General features: G+C 34.6%; 1 protein-coding gene across 37 annotated transcripts in view; it reads right to left on the reverse strand.

The window, feature by feature from the left end:
* Positions 1-17,500, reverse strand: part of LOC122629615 (voltage-dependent calcium channel type A subunit alpha-1) — a 105,558-nt gene that overhangs the window by 27,103 nt on the left and 60,955 nt on the right. For 23 of the 37 annotated variants that reach the window (XM_043813226.1, XM_043813223.1, XM_043813217.1 and 20 more), the window contains exons 5-19: positions 16,850-16,953; positions 15,326-15,481; positions 14,879-15,099; positions 13,276-13,379; positions 12,217-12,332; positions 11,890-11,949; positions 11,568-11,669; positions 10,778-10,798; positions 8,179-8,391; positions 7,073-7,500; positions 6,398-6,720; positions 6,174-6,293; positions 5,501-6,064; positions 4,960-5,305; positions 4,616-4,780 (exon numbers count right to left, since the gene is read on the reverse strand). In XM_043813226.1, coding sequence (XP_043669161.1) covers positions 4,616-4,780; positions 4,960-5,305; positions 5,501-6,064; positions 6,174-6,293; positions 6,398-6,720; positions 7,073-7,500; positions 8,179-8,391; positions 10,778-10,798; positions 11,568-11,669; positions 11,890-11,949; positions 12,217-12,332; positions 13,276-13,379; positions 14,879-15,099; positions 15,326-15,481; positions 16,850-16,953 — 3,043 coding nt within the window. Of the gene's footprint in view, positions 1-4,615; positions 4,781-4,959; positions 5,306-5,500; positions 6,065-6,173; positions 6,294-6,397; positions 6,721-7,072; positions 7,501-8,178; positions 8,392-10,777; positions 10,799-11,567; positions 11,670-11,889; positions 11,950-12,216; positions 12,333-12,876; positions 12,993-13,275; positions 13,380-14,878; positions 15,100-15,325; positions 15,482-16,849; positions 16,954-17,500 lie in introns of all 37 variants that reach the window. The other 14 variants (XM_043813228.1, XM_043813225.1, XM_043813242.1 and 11 more) reach the window with 4 other exon arrangements.

A 17,500-nucleotide genomic window follows, 5' to 3' on the forward strand; every position in this document is an offset into this window, starting at 1 on the left:
AGAGAGAGAGAGAGAGAGAGAGAGAGAGAGAGAGAGAGAGAAAGAGAGAGTTTAAAGATAGAGAGGGCAAAGGATCGACTTCCTCGCGAACTCGAAGATCACACGTACGATCGCGCCTACCGATATGATTGATCTATTAAAAAATAAATAAGAATATAATTTATATATGAATTAAAGTGTTCTTCTCTTTTCCTTTTTTTCTTTTCTTTTTTTTACTTTCGCATATCGATACGCACGATGAGTCCTATCTCGTTTACTATCTGATTGAGTGGGACGATATTGGAAGACACACGACTTCTCTGAGGATCGTAGAGATCGATCGTGGAACAAACAACACTGTCTACACTTTGTCGATATCAAATGTGAGAAGGATTACACATGATACATATATATATGTGTGTGTTTATGTATATATATATATATATATATATATATATATATATATATATATGACAATATACCTATATGATATAATGATATGGAACGATCGTCAATCCTATAATATACATGTATTTCTCTATGTTCTTACTATCTGGGTGTACTACTACGAATTTCTCAGTGGGATCATTACATAGAGTATTGTGCATGTTGATAGTGTGCCACGATAATTATATCAGTACTATGTTGATCTATGTGAGAAAGATAAGAAAAAAAATAAATAAATAAGTAAATAAGTAAATGAAATGGAGAAAATGAATTTACGAAGGAAGAGAGATAGAGATAGATAGATAGACAGACAGACAGACAGACAGATAGATAGATAGATAGATAGAAAAGTAGAGAAAGAAAAATTATTAAAAATCAATTCGATCTAATCCAAAAATTTCTAATTATGAGTACTGATATAACACGCGATCGGTCGGGTTTACAACGAATACTTGGTAAAATCAAATTTAATGATTTCGACGACACCGAGATGGGATGATCTATGGGAAAAAAAATTAAATAAATGTCTGTAAAATCTCAAGGGATTGATACAATTTTGTATCATAGTATTATTACGTTACTTGCTATGAAACTTTTCTTTCACATGGAAAAATCTGAGAATTTATCTGAGAAGAAAGATATCTTGATAAATAAAGCGTCAAAGAAATAGAGAGAGAGAGGGGGAGGGGAGAGAAAGAGAGAGGAGGAATATTTTATGACGAAAGAAGAAAAAAAAATGAAGATAGTAGTAATAGAAGAAGAACAAGAAGAAGAAGAAGAAGAAGAAAAAATCAGAAAATGATAACCAATTCAAGGATATATACGAATGAAAGTTAAAGCAAAAAGATCTTGATTAATAACGAATGAAGATGAATGGACGTACGTCGAAATGAGAAAAAATAAATAAGAAGATGAAAGAAAGAAAGAAAGAAAGAATATTATACGCGGCCGAATGTAATATAGATGGATATTTATGAGGAAGGGGTTTTGACGAAGGATCATTTTACGAGAGAATTCTGTCCTCAGATTTTTTTAATGCATTCTCCTTTCGATAAATATAAAAATAAAAAAAATATATATATAGAAAGAGAGAGAGAAGGAGAGAGAAAGAGAGAGAAAGAGAGAGACATAAACATAGAATGAGAATGAGAGAGACAGACGACAGACAGACAGACAGACAGACAGACAGACAGACAGATAGACAGACAGATAGACAGAGAAAGAGAGAGAGAAAAAGATTAAAAAAAAAAGTAAAATAATAAACAGGAATTTCAGTATATATACGTGCGGAGGACGCTCCGTGCAAATAAATAGAAAGTATTCGTTTTGATCGATATAAAATTAACACACATTCAGTGATTATCATCCCATTGTGAAGAAACGAGCCGATCTTGGACACTGCCAACAGCCAGCATGCTATCTCTCTCTTGCGCGCGTGGGTGTATATAGGTGACAATCGAACAGAATATATATATATATATATATATATATATATATGTATATATATGTGTGTGTATGTGTGTGAGAAATTCAATAGTAAAATGTACAAGTACATGAGTCAATTATCTTTCTTGCGTTTGAACAAAGTATGCAGAGATCGATTCGATACTGAATATACCAATTATTAATATTATTATTATATATACATATATATGTATTAATTAACCAAACTAATTATATATATATATGTATATTCTATATACAATGAATAGATATATAAAAATTTCTATTCTAATTAAATTTTCTTTTATCTTCTTTTTTAATCTTCTCTTTTCTATCTTTATTTCGAATTACCATCTCCGTTCCTTTGTTCATAATTATACGCGCGAGAAGGATAAATAATAAATAAAAGTATCTCGTGTATGTGCTCTGTTCACACAGACAAAATGTGCGGTGCGTGTGCAAAGTGGATTACGATGCATTCCTTGCTTGTACTTTTTTTTTCTTATTTTTTTTTTTTCGTTCTCTTTTTTTTCTTATAAATTTTTTCTTTCAGGCAACAAAATTCGACACGATAGCGAGTGTGCGTGTCCGATTTTGACAGCGTGTATACATATTGTGTGTATCACAGTGATCTTTCATCTCGATCATTAAAATGCAGAGTCGTTCCGCTAAAGTTCAAAAAGCGAAGGCTGATCATACGTGCGATCGTAGTCAAAAATTTAGATTGAGTTAAAAGATGGACATTTGGAAACGTAAATAGGAAGGTGAGGAAATAAATATATAGATAAGGTAATACTATCTCTAAGGATAGAGAAATACGTGATTAGAAAATTATTTCGAGATTTTTTGGGGTTTTACGTGTCGGACTTTGTGATCTTATGAGATTAGAAAGAGAACGGATCATCTTCGTAGGTTCTCCCTCATATTTTCCGAGCTCTTGATTAGTAATTTAGAAAGGAAAGAGGGGGAGAGAGAGAGAGAGAGAGAGAGAGAGAGAGAGAGAGAGGAGAGAGATAGAGAAAAATAGATAGATAAATTGAAAGACAGATAGATAACTGGATAGAGTAAGGGGCTGGGAAATAGATAATTAGAGTTGGTATTGAAAATAGTAGCGTGTGAGAAAAAAGAAAAATAATAGGTATGCATTTTCTACAGTAAACGTGGGACTGGCGTGCAGGGCTCTTCTCTTCTGCCAGTTTTTTTTTTCATTTTTTCATTTTTTGCACTTTATCTTATAGACATATTTTATTCGATTAGAATAAGTAGCTCGTATGTGCAACGCTTTCATTTCGCCACCAGTAAAAACATGGGCGTATTAAAGCGTAAAAGAGTCGCACGTCTGTGTATTTATATATAATAATAATAATGATAATAATAACAATAATAATAATAATAATAATAATAATAATAATAAGTAATGTGTTAATTAATAAATAGTTAATGTGTATTTGGATTAAAACAAACACAGCGATTTTCAAAGTTTCTCACACGTCGTCGAGTATGTCTACTATGAAACAAATTTACAGCCACCAGCCATGCAATTTGTCGAGGAAACTATAGGAGGAAGAATAGGAAAAACGTAAAGAGAAAGAATAGAGAAAGAGAGAGAGAAAGAGAGAGAGAAAGAGAGAGAGAGAGAAAGAGAAAGAGAGAGAGAAAGTGAAAGAGATAGAGAGAGAGAGATGGAGAAAGAGAGAGAGAGAGAGACAAAACGAAAAGAAAGAAGAAACTTTATTGTTGTATTAATTCAACAATAAAGAACGATGGTCGTGAACGCACGAACGGAAATTAATAAGGAAAAGAATGAAAAGTAAATCGTTAAAAAAATTGAAGGTAATGGAAAGAAATGATTGAATTAGGAAGAGGATATGGGGTGAGAGAGAAAAATAAAAAAACGAGAGAGAGAAAGAGAAATAGTGGGAGAGAAAGAGATAGATAGATAGAGAGAGACAGAAATGATTCGTGGGAAGTAAGAAAAATCGACACAGCTGTGTACACGCAATTTTGGTAATAACATGGATGACAATTATACAGAGAACAGTCAAAGAAAATCAGCAAGCAAGAACAACAATGTCCTCGTAGAAAATGTAATGTCATTATTTATAATCACACAGGAATATAAATATGTAATATTACGTTGCAATATTACGTACGCTTTTCTCGGACACGGATTGGATAGTTATCATTATCCAGGTGAATTCATTATATTCACTCGTGTAAAGATATTCGTGATTGAAAATATTATTTGACGTTCATGGCTGCTATTGGATTGTTTTAAAAATTTCCCAATAAATGTATTTTAAAATGCTACGAGGAATGGATAATCCCGAAGAGGATCGAGAACATATGGGGCACAACATACGAATGGGGAATTCAAAGGCAAGGGGTGTTCAAGGGTCTACGGGGTTGTGGGGGTAGGGCTGGTGTTGTTTTTTCTTCTCTCTTTTTTCTTTATTTTTCTTTTCTTTTTGTTCGGGTTTTTTTTTCTTTTCCAATTTTTTGTCCTTCCTTCTCTTCTTGACTCGAGTCGTTACGAAAAAGAAAAAAAAAAAAAAATCGAGAGAAAAAGCAATGAGTCAATCGTTGTTTGGAGCAAAGAGAGACAGACATCACGTCGGAAGTCAAGCGATCTTCTTCCCTCTTTTACTTCCTCGTCGAGAGAATCAAATGCAACGGGGGTAGGGGCATGGGGCAGTGGGCCAATCGAGTGGGTGGGCGGGAAAGAGTTACGGTTCGTAAAACTTACCTTCATCATTAGTAGTAATGTATTTAGTACGATGAGTATCATGATAAAATATTCGAACGGCGTCGATACGACTATCCTCCAAATTTTGTACTTTACGCCGTTCAACTTCTTCGGCATGTACCTCTCGAGGGGGCGAGCTTGTATCGTAAAGTCTATACATGATTTCTGCAAAAAGAATAAATGAAATGTGAGTACATCTATCTATCTATCTATTTGTCTATCTATCTATCTATCTATCTATCTATCTTTTTTCTTTCTTTCTCTCTCTTTCTCTCAATCTCTCTCTTCCTCTGTCTCTTTCTCTGTCTTGATCGAGACAATATCAATTACTCTTATCACAATACCTGATTTTTATCGATTTCGCCGTCCTGAAGCTCGGCTTCTCCCTGCTCTTGAAACGTGATGATAATCAAGGCCACGAAGATGTTGACGAAGAAAAATGGAAAGACGATGAAGTAGACGATATAGAAAATGGACATTTCGATGCGAAAGTTTTGAATGGGACCCTGGTCCTCGTAAGTGGCCGCCATCGAGTGCTGCAAGATTTGTGGCCAGCCCTCGCCTGTTTGGACAGCGAATAACGTCAGCATCGCCGCCATCACGTTGTCGTAATGAAAACACTGAGACGTCCACTCCCTTTTCTTGGGTTCTGGCAGCATGACACCTTCCTCGTAGACGAAGTATTGACCCCTGTGAAAAGAAACGAGTTTTGTTTAATCTAATACATCGAATTATATCGTTCGTACGAAGCTCTTTCATCAGCGACAAATATCCTCGATAATAAGGATATTATTTTATCAGGACTTTTTTTTTTACTTTTCTTTTTCTTTCCTTCTTTCTTTTTTTTATTATTATTTTTTTTTTTCCTTTAAAGTTATTACTCACTGGCAGTCCTTTTTCGTATACTTGCTCTCGTCGCTGCAGTGAAAGAATTTTCCGTTAAACAGTTGTACCGCGATCACAGCGAAGATGAATTGGAATAATATATACACTATGAGAATGTTTATGACATTTTTCAAACTGTTCACGACGCAGTCGAAGACCGCCTTGAGCTTGGGCACTCTTTTTATCGTCTTGAGCGGTCTCAACACACGTAATACCCTCAACGACTTGATCGTCGAGAGATTTTGTCCCGCCGAACTACCGGTCATGTCGAAAGCGAACGACACCGCGGCGCATATTACGACCACCGCGTCCATAATGTTCCAAAACTCGCGTAGATACGAGCCAGGATGTAGAATGACCCCGAGATCGATGATTTTCAGGATCATCTCGATGGTGAAGACACCGGTGAACGCGTAGTCGAAGTAGTTGAGGATCTCGTTCCTCGGCGAGTGTTCCCATACAGGATCCTCGGCGGCCAACGCGATACTCGACAACGATATTACCACCATGATGAAGAAGTCGAAGTACCTTAGATTGACGACCCAATGGGCGGCTCTTCTTACGCTGATTAATCGAGAAAAAAAGGGATTTAAATTAATCACAAATTCTTATTATATTGTACATACCTACATATCATCAACGTTTGTCATTAATTTAGATTTTGGATACTTACGGATTCGTAGGGGATAGTATAAACATGGAGGAGTATGGCAGCATTGGTTTTGGTCCCGTGTCATCGTCTTCATCCTGCTTCTTCTCTTCGGACGCCTGCTTTCCACCTTTACCGTCTTTGCTAAAAATCATAAAGCGCGTATGTAATCTATGTATTCTCATTGTCGTTGTCGTTGTCGTTTTCTTTTTTCTTTTTTCTTATCTTATCGATTTGAGATCACTCACAAATTCTGATTCGGACTCGGAGGGCAGATTTCCACCTTCGGTGCGTTACCATCGCTCGGCTTTTGCAAGGACTCGATTTCCTTCTCGAGTTCCTGCAATTGTTTCTCCTTGTCCTCTTCCTTCTCCTCGTCCTCGGCGGCGCTCAGCTCCTGGGCATTAGCCAGATTATCTACGGCGATAGCCAAGAAGACGTTCAGCAGCGTATAGTTGCCAAAAAGCACCAACACGATGAAGTAGAGCGAGTACATCATGCCTTTTCTGTGACCGCCCTGTGACTCGATACCATAGTACATCACCTCATTCCAGTCTTCTCCAGTAAGGATCTATAAAATTTGATTTAGCAAATAAATTGATCTATCAAATAAATTCACTTTATATCTATGATAATATTACGAATTTGCATTTTAATACTCGATATGTTTATTTAAAGAGAGGGGCTATTAACTACGTATCATTTCTCTCCAAAATCTAATACACTCTATCGTTCTATCGGGATATGTTTAATATAATTATTAAATTATTATTATCATATATATATATTTATTATTATATTATATATTATTATATTTATATATTATTTTGTCGTCGTTATACGTAATATATATAATATACAAAATAATTATCATATAATTATTATTATATCTTACTAATCATATAATTATAATTAAAACTTACTTGGAAGACAGTAAGCAGCGCGATGGGAAAAGTATTGAAGTTTGTGGGTGGCGTCCCGGAATCGAAATTGAACTGGCCACCGAAGAGCTGCATTCCGAGCAGCGCGAATATGAGGATGAAAAGGAAGAGCAGGAAGAGAAGGGAAATGATACTACGCATCGAGCTGAGGAGCGATATTACGAGGTTCCGCAGGCTCTTCCAGTATTTGGTGACCTTAAAAATTCTCAGGAGTCTAAGGGCACGTAGGACGGAGAGGCCGAAAGAGCCGGACTTCACCGCGGACCAGATCACCTCGAAGATCGAGCCCGAGATGACGACGCAGTCGAAGCGATTGAAGCTCGACTCGAAATATGTGCGAGGACCGAGCGCGTACACCTTTATGAACATTTCCATCATGAACAGGGCGAGGAACACAAACTCCGCGTAGTCTGAAATTAAATCGAATTAGTGAATAAATAGTTTGATAAAATAGACCAGTGTTTTTCTTTCCTTTTCATACAACAAATGTTTCTCTGTTTTTTTTCTTTATTTTTTATTTTTGTTTCGTGCAATTTGAAACCAAAAGATCACTTTATATATTGTATTTTCTTTTTTCCTCTCTCTCTCTCTCTCTTTTTTTTAAATTACACAGCATGATTCTAAAAGTGTTGATCGCGTTAAATATTAAAATATGATTGTACATATGTAATTTTACGGATGTTCATTAGAAGAATTTTACTCATCGCGAATAATCGGATAAAAAATTCAAAGTCGATTCAATTAAAGATCGCGTGAGAATGACTATTTCCGTTTGATTTTTTTTTCAATTCGCAGGAAAAAGAAAAAAAGAGAAAAAGCGAAAAATGCATTTCGAGAGAGTCAAAAATTAGATACCCTTTTTGAAAGTCGGTCGCGGCACGTAAAAGTTTAGGAAATACTGCTTTAACAAGTTATATAACAAGCTATAATAGTTCTGCTTTGTTTATTTTTTTATTCTTTTTTTTATGTTTGTCGTTATGCTTAATTTTTTAATATGTAGTATGTATATACGAAATTTTATATTTTGTTCGTGTAAATGTTCTGAGGAAACGATTACAGAGTTTTAAATATTGAAAATATCTACTTACAGAGAAAATCGGTAAGCCACTGTGGCTGATCGTAATGCTCGACGGCTACGCAGACGGTGTTGAAGAACACCAGGACGATGACGAACCAATAGAAATTCTGCGATTTTACGGAATTACGTATCCAATATCTGAACCTCTTCTCGGCTCGCCAAAATTGCATACACGTTCCCTTGTTTTTCACTTTCGACTTGAAGTAGGAAGCTCTTGAGAACCCTACAAAGTATAAGTCGAAAAAATTATTATCGGAACCTTGAGATATATAATAAATAATTATATTCGACGTTGTAATCACGTTTTTCTCTTTTCTTTGTTTGCTTTTTTTTGTTCTCTTATAAACCAGTCGATCGAGATCTTTCTCTGCTTACGATGGATACACCTATTTCAATTTATGATTTGACTATGAACATATACATATATATATATATATATATATATATATATATATAATATATAGGTATATAAATATTATGTACAAATTTCTAATCAGTTTTTTGAAATATGCGTTTTTACTATAACTATTCGGATCGGCAAAGATTTTTCGCATTCTTCAAGGAATCGCAAAATATATAATACGATAAATCATGATCATGGAACTCTACTTTAAATTGTAACGGAATAAAGATAGTAAAAATTTTATGAAAACGTGCAGGATCGATCGTCAGCAATAATAATGTCTTTATGCAAAATGTCCTAACGTCGTTCTCTTCCGTCTTTCTAAAAAAAAAAGGAAAAAAAATCCAGATGAAAAGTAATTATCTGCCTGCTAACGAGCTAATATTTTATTAACATAAAAGAAGGAACTCATTTTACCGATCGTTTGAAAGAGATTCATCTTCTCCTAAGAAATAAATGTATATTTTCGACTGGGAAAAGATCCTTCCACTTTCGTGGCTAAACCATTATACGATATAAATACATATAAATCTATTCTAACAATAATATAAAGATAATAATAATAACAACAATAATAATGATAATAATAATAATAATAATAGTAATAATAATAATAATAATAATAATAATAATAATAATAATAATTAAAGTCAATAATAATAAGAATAATAATAATAAATAATAATAATAATAATAATAATAATAATAAAATACTCTACAAAGCAGGAATCTCTATAATTGGGTCAGAGCAATGCGTATAAGATACTAATTAATTACTAATATATTCAATGTATCCAGAGGCTACCTAATTGATAGAGCCAAACAGTATATTATCTATTGGGTTAGGAACTTGCATAAATATGCTCTACTTTGTAATGACAACTCCTCCTTTGGCAACACTAAGTGTTCTACGTTGCTGTCACACGAGCTCGGTTTTAGCTAGCTGAGTATAGTATTAATAAGTGGTAGCGCTGTGGTAATCAAAGAAAATAAAGAAAAGTAAAAAAAAAAAGTAGAGAAAGAGAGAGGGAAATTAATTTCTGCTCCAGCATCACTGGTCGTACCTAAACGATATTTTACATTTGAACGAGACGAAACACTCGGTTCGATTGATAAAATGAAGTAAAGAAAAAAAAGAGGACTGAGAGATCGAGAAGAAACGGAGAGAAGGATCTATATGAGATCGAAGGTTCGTTCAATCGATCTTTGCGAGTGTCTCGTATCCATAAAAGAAAGGAAAAGAGAAAAAAGAAAAGGAAAAGAAAAAGAAAAAGAAAAGTATATAACGTATGTATGTATGTGTCGTCACACCAGCCAATAGAAGAAGCATTATTACCTAGAAAATAAAATCAATTAGCCGTATCGAATTCTCCGAGCGTGTTTCTGCCGTGTTTCTCGAGCTTAACGATAATTTTAAAAGGACAGAATTGTTGGATATTACACAGAGACGATTATATTTTATCTATTCTTATAAACGAAACTCTTACTTTCTATATAATATTATTCTCACAAAAATACACGTTAATGATAATGAGAATATTACTGCTCTATCATGCTATCTGTGCACTCCACAGCTTGAGGCTTGCAGCGATATGTATATATAATAGAGTATCAAAGATCTATCTACGTGGACGATTAGGTTTCGTCCAGGTGTCGAGTAGTATGCTCTGCAGCAAAGTCGATTACGCGCCAGCATACATACTTATACGCAATAATGTCAATGAAGTAAGTATGTATGTACGTACGTATGCATGTAAGTATGTATGTATGTATCAGATTGATGTAGATAGAATATATGCGCGTGCGTGAAACTGAGATAGTGAGTGATTAGGTATATGTATGCATCTGTGTATGTGTGTGTGTGTGTGTGTGTGTGTTCCACTTTTTTGCGTGGGTGCAAAGTAACTATCGATGTAATAATTTAATTTTGAATGAATTAAAATATTTTGGAATAAAGACAAAAAATTAAAATATATACGCGTATATATTCGATCAGGTCTCGTTTCTGCACCCACGTTCGATGTATTTTACGATGTCTGTTGATGTAAATGTATTTGTAAGTTTGTCATGTAAAAAAGAAGATGGAAGATAGTGTATCAAACGAAAACACAAATAAACAAACAGTGACGTAAAAATATACAAATACAGCCTTTGATATATTACGTTGCTCTTTACGACAAGTCGAGGCATTCACGGTTGTAGTTACCTTTGAGTTTTTTCTTAGGCACTGAAACAAGAGGAGCATCTGATAGCGTACGTTTAGAATGTTCATCGACAATATCATGGGAAGTTGGAGTATTGTTCTTTTCGATGCAATGAATATATAGACATACATTAATAACGTGTCAACAATATGTCGGTGAATATGAAATATGCAAACGTGCCAATAAGTGAATAAAATGCTGATAGAAATTCAAGGATATATGTATAAGAAAAAGGAGAAGATACGAGCGAGCGCTTCGCACGTCGATAATTTTTCATTCGATCTTTTGTATTTCTTCTTTTTTATATATATATTTTTTTCTTTATTATTTTTATTTATTTGTCTATCTTTTCTTATTTTTTTGTTATCCTTTTTCTGTCAGCTTATATCTTAATAAATCAGACAGGAACATACGTAGAATTTCATTTACCATGTCGTAAAAAATCTTAAATGAAAATCGTCGAACGAGGCGCCTGCCGTTACTACTTAAAAATCGTGAAGAATCCTTTTTCTACTGATAATAAATTCGTTTTTATATATAATAAATGAAACGTCTTATCATTCGTGAATATCATTTCGTAGAATAAAATCAATGGTTGTAATAATAGTAATAGTAATAGTAATAGTAATAATAATAAGAATAAGAATAAGAAGAAGAAGAAGAAGAAGAAGAAGAAGAAGAAGAAGAAGAAGAAGAAGAGTATAATAGCCTTAGTTTCAAAATAGTCGAAAGAAGACAATACTTTTACGTTCAAAAGAGTGGTAATAAACGGACAGGAAAAATACAACTCACCATCGTCCTGATCGTCCTCGGCGTCTTCCTCCTCCGTGTCGGTACTCTTGCTTTTTCCAAGATTCTTCAGCTTTTTCTTCTTCGCCGCGGCTCTTTTTCTCACTGTAGAATACGACATAATTTGTTAAAAGAAAAAAAAAAGAAGGAAAGAAAAATAGAGAAAAGAATTAAAAATTAAAATTGCTAAACGATCATTCGTCGAGAATCATCGAAATAATATAATTAATAATCAACGATACTACTAACGTACCTATGAAAATGTATGTATGTTGACGTAAATATTAGAAAAAAAATATATATACATATAATATGTAGCACGAACCTTCTAATATGTGCATTTTTTCCTCCTCCGTGGTCCTCTCTTCGGCGAGAATTACCTCTTCTGAAATCGAAGTCGTTATTACGGTCACTAAGAATCTCCTTCGAAAATGATAATAGTGTCTTTTTCGACTATTTAATTAAAGCGACTCGCGTATTTTACCTACGCGAGCATACAGACTTTTTTGTCTAGCTGATATCTAAATGACGAGAAAACTAGTTCACTCTCTGGCTTAAAGAAAACGAGATTTACAGAAAAGTCGTAAAAGCAAGTGGATTAATCCGGAGTGAATGCACGTCCGATGGTTACCAATCGTGTAGCATCTCTAACCTGCTTTGCAGATCCAATTGAGGTAGCAATTCAGTTCGCGCTCGAGCTGCTGTTGTCTTCGCAATTTCAGGAAGGATTGCCGGTTCTCCACCTTCTCTCTCTCCTTCGCAAACTCTCTACAAGCGTAGCAGCAAAGGTTGATAATACATATGCCATGTACTCGTCGAGAGATATACATCGTTTTTTTTTTTCTTTCTTTCTTTTCTTTTTCTATTTTTTTTTATTTTTTTATTTTATTGCACAGGAAACAAGAGAGCTGAGGGGAGGGGATAGGAACAAAGAAGAGGCATGGCTATGCAATACTATTATTCGGATTGAATAATTTTTTAGCTTAATCACTGAGCTTACGATATCGATCAATCGATTATATCCAAGCGACCATATATACTTAATAAGGATGGATCATGAATATACATAATATATATATATATATATGTGTAGATCTATATATATGTATGTATATGTATATGTATACTTTTATCAATGATAGCAAATCGGATCCGAAACGATATAAATCGATTACCCTTTACTCTCAAGCTTACTCTCAATTCAAGCCCTTTACTCACGCGACTCCGATATATCTAATTATAAGCGATACTCTGTACAATATATGTATGTATCAAAAGCTATAGAAAAGAACAGATCCGTTAGTGTTGAAACCTGCTTGAGTGATCCATTTTAAGTAGGAACTGAATGCTGTGGTGAAGAGACGTTTTCGCTTTGCTTTCTGATAAGCCGCCCGCCTCTCAACGCGCGTTCTTTCGTTAGAAAACTCCCTAACGAAAAGATAAGAAAGGGATTTTACTTGATCGATTTCTCTTCCTTTTTTATTTTTTATTTGTTATTTTTATCCTCGAGTTCATGAACCGCATAAGAGATTTTTAATTTCTTTTTATTTTTCTTTCTTCTTTTTCTTTTCTTTTCTTTTATCTCTTTTCACGTGGAACGCGAACGTTATACTGCATGTAATATAAATACATATGTATTACGAACGATATTTAAAATAAAATCGGACGTGGGAATTTGTCTCGTTTATTAGACGAATTGGACGTTACTTACCCGCTCAGGACACCAAGAACTAAGTTCAGCATGAAGAAGGAGCCAAGGACGATCAATGGTATAAAGTAAATCCAGTTGTACGTGCTTCCAAGAGCGTCGTTTGTCTGCAAATTTGACCAGAGCCACGTGAAGCCGGTATTACATGTGCGAGCATGGTGCACCAGATACACAGCTGTACGCATATCAATCAATGACAAAAGAACATTATGCGACATAAAGACATTGAGACATACGGAAATCTTGTTTCTTTCTTTTTTCTATTTTTTTTCTTCCTTTTTCTTTTTTTTCTTTTCCCATTTCTACTTATCCACGAGAAACATCAATAGATCCATTCGTTAACGCGAAATATAATATCAAACTTTAAAAGGGCGGTGAGAGGGCAAGAGACGAGGGGTGAAGAGGGCGGAAGAGGTTAGTAGGGGTAAACACTTTGTTAATGCCAAGCTACATATCGAAATACGATGGCATACATCATAAAAATTCGAATCGATTAGAAAATTAGCAAGAAGCTATCGGAGAAATCGTTATCGATCAAACGAGTATTCTTTTCTTTTTCTAAATATATCCGCTACGACTATATGGGATATATATTATATTTGTATATAAGGTTATATACGTCTAAGGATTATACTTAAAAGTTTTCAATTGATCGATACGATCGATCGATATGGAAAGGATATATCTGTATATTGTTATGGTTATATAGCAAAGAGGGCTGAAACTGACAATGTTATACTGAGCAAGGTGAACATATACGTCAGTGTTAGCTGATTTATCTCTGCAAAAGCATATTTATTACGATATCAAAGCTCGACCAACGGCTAGGCTTTTTTTCGTTATCGACAACGAAAGAAGAAAAAAAGAAAAAACACGATTGAACGGAGCAAAAAGAAAAAAGAAAGATAAGAAACAAACGAAATATCATTCGACACTGAAAGTAGAAATAAATTAAATACGATTAACGACATCCCGCAAAGTAAAGGGATATACACACTTAGATGTTATATCAAATACATAATGTTAAGAAATACAAGCAATTGGTATATATATCGTAACACGTAACAAAGGTACAGGAATGCATAAGAACTAAAAGGAAGACAAAAAATAAAAAGAAAAAAAATAAGAAAAAATAACGACGATCGAGCCTTACATTCGACGATAGATACTTTCTACATACAATCTACTTTCCAATCTACTTTTTTAACCGATCGAGTTATTAAAAATCGGTTCGGTGATCGTCGAACGAAGTTTTGATCGATTGAAACAAAATTACGATACTAGCCATATTGGAAAGCTTGACAATATTCATATAAATAGCGAATTTAATGGACCACATCGAGATAGGTAAAACGTCGTGTACGCAAATATTGTGCGTATACGAGGTAATATATGAGACAATAAAAGTGAATAAGAGAGAAAAAGACAGACAGAGAGAAAGAGATAGAGAGAGAAGACAGAAAGGAAGACAATATATATATATATATATTATATAAATAAATATATATATATAATATATATAGTGAAAGAGAGAGAGAGAGAGAGAGAGAGAGAGAGAGAGAGGCAGACAGAGACTTAACACTGATGAACATATCTCTTGCTTTACCCAGTACAATATGGAAGTCCAGCCCTCCATAGTGATGCACTGGAAGACAGTGAGCATAGCGAATCCGATGTTGTCGAAGCTGGTGATGCCATAGTTTGGTCCCACCCAATGATCCAAACACGTCGAGATGCTCGCGTTGCACACGTGGGCACCGAACGGCGCCTCGGATTGAATGTCCGTGTTGCACGGGTCCGGATTCTCGCCCTCCTTCACGATCACACCTAGATAACAAGAAAAAAAGAAAAAAAAACAAACAAACAAACAAAAAAAAAGAAATACAAACAGAGAGAGAGAGAGAGAGGAGAGAGAGAGATAAAGAGAGAGAGAAAGAGAGATAGAGAGAGAGAGAGATAGAGAGAGAAAAGAAAAAAAAAGATCGTTTAATTAGAGCATTCTAAAATTCAAAATATCTCGCCTCGTCTCGTTTCGCTACGCGAAAATACTCACTGATGTCCTTTATACTGTAACACGTTTTATGCAGAGTTCCCGAATAAAACTCAAGACCGATGATGGCGAATATCACGATCGCGAAAAGAACCAGTAATCCGATCTGCAGAAGCGGCGCCATTGCTTTTATGATGGACTTCAACACCACCTGAAGACCTGTACGGAAGAGAAGAGAGAACGGCGAGGAGTAATTAGCCCGAAAAATCGTCCCCTCCCGGCATCGCGACTAAACATTTCTTTCTTTTTGCACTTCGACCCTTTTAGAACACTCTCGGCGCGTCTATTTCTTTGATATTTCTTTTTTCTTCCGCTGCTCGAGAAAAATTGTTTTCTTTTTCTTTTTTTACTTTTTTTTTTTTTAATATGCACGTACAAATATCTATAAATATATTCTTCTATATAAATATACATATATATATATATGTATATATATAAAATATGTGAATGCGAGACGAAAAAAAAAGAAGAGAAAGGATTAGAAAATTACTTTACTCGTTAAACTAGAAAATAAATCATTCTCGTTATTCGACAGGATAGATACCCTTTCACCGTTCTCGCACGAAATGTTCCTGCGCTCTAACGATTAAGGTACCTCGACGGTATCTAAACACAACATACAGCCCCTCAAAGAGCATCTAAATGGGTATAAAAATACTACAAAAGTAACCTAAAGGAAAAGAAAATTCGCTAAGTCCTTGCAATGCCATCTACGTGTAAGTACGTGTGTTGTTAGTAACGTTGCAATAAAGAAATACTACGCTGATCTACGAATTGAAATATCCGACAGTAAATGCCCGTCGATTCGCACTTTCGATAGAGTGGGTGTATATATATATATATTTATAAATTTTTATATATATATATATACGTATGTGATAAACGTAGTCCAACGTGGACGAATTATATGTATATCAATGTGAGATATCCGAATCTTAGGCGCAGGAAAATTTTCACACGAGCAAGTTCTCGAACAGCGGTCGTTTGACGCATTTTTTTAAATTATCATCATCCTCAAAATCATCCTCAACATCGTCATCATCATTATCATTATCATCATTATCATTATCATCATCATTGTCATCATCATCATCATCATCATCATCATCATCATCATCATCATCATTATCTCATCATCGTAATCATCGTTATTGTCATCATTATCATCGTAATCATCATTATTATCGTGATCATCATCATTGTAATTATCGTTATCATCATGATCATCATCATTGTCATCATCATCATCATTGTTATCATTATCATCGTTATCATCATCATCATCATCATCATCATCATCATTATTATTATTATTATTATCGTTATCGTTATTTTATTTATTATTTTTATCATTTATATTATTATTTGTATTATTATTAATATTATTATTATTTGTATTATTAAACGTTTCTCCTTCTTTCAGTCAAACTGAGAAAGAAAGGAAGAAAGAAAGAAAAAGAGACTCTCGTAGTCTCGTATTTTTCATTTCTCGGCAGTTTCGTTCTCTTATTTTGAAGCGCTACTCACTCGGTATGCCGGAGACAAGTTTGAGCGGTCGCAACACGCGTATCGCACGCAACGTGCGCAGATCCATATCCAGTTCTATGCCCTGCGAGAACGCCGTGATGAACCTGCCCCAAAACACACACACCCCGCCACACTTTACTACTTACTACTCTATTACACTAATACTCAGGCTACTTAAGTACTTAAGCTACATCACTAATATAGGTGTGAGAGAGAATAAACTAGCGATCTCTAGCCTAGCCCTCATTTTTGGAAACATATATATATTATCTATCTATATATATATCTATCAATATATATGGGATTCACACACGAATATACTATGAAAGGAACGATTCCACACCGATTTGGTTTAGTCTGTAATTTTTTCTTTTACTTTTTTCTTTTTTTTTTTTACTGTACTCGGCGTTACCCAACGAGAAGAACAATTGAAAAGAGAGAAAGCGGGAAAGTTACATACAAACGGGATTCGATTAGATTTTATTCGATTCGATTTGAATATGCGAACTCGTCGTTTTCTCCTTCTTATGTAGGAAGTATGCAATTTTCGCCAGAATAAAAGAAAGAGAGAGAGAGAGAGAGAGAGAGAGAGAGAGAGAGAGAGAGTGTGAGAGAGAGAGATAGAGGTGAGTTGAGGGAAGAGTGAGAGAA

This window comes from Vespula pensylvanica, chromosome 5, assembly GCF_014466175.1.
Source record: "Vespula pensylvanica isolate Volc-1 chromosome 5, ASM1446617v1, whole genome shotgun sequence".
Lineage (NCBI taxonomy): Eukaryota > Metazoa > Arthropoda > Insecta > Hymenoptera > Vespidae > Vespula > Vespula pensylvanica.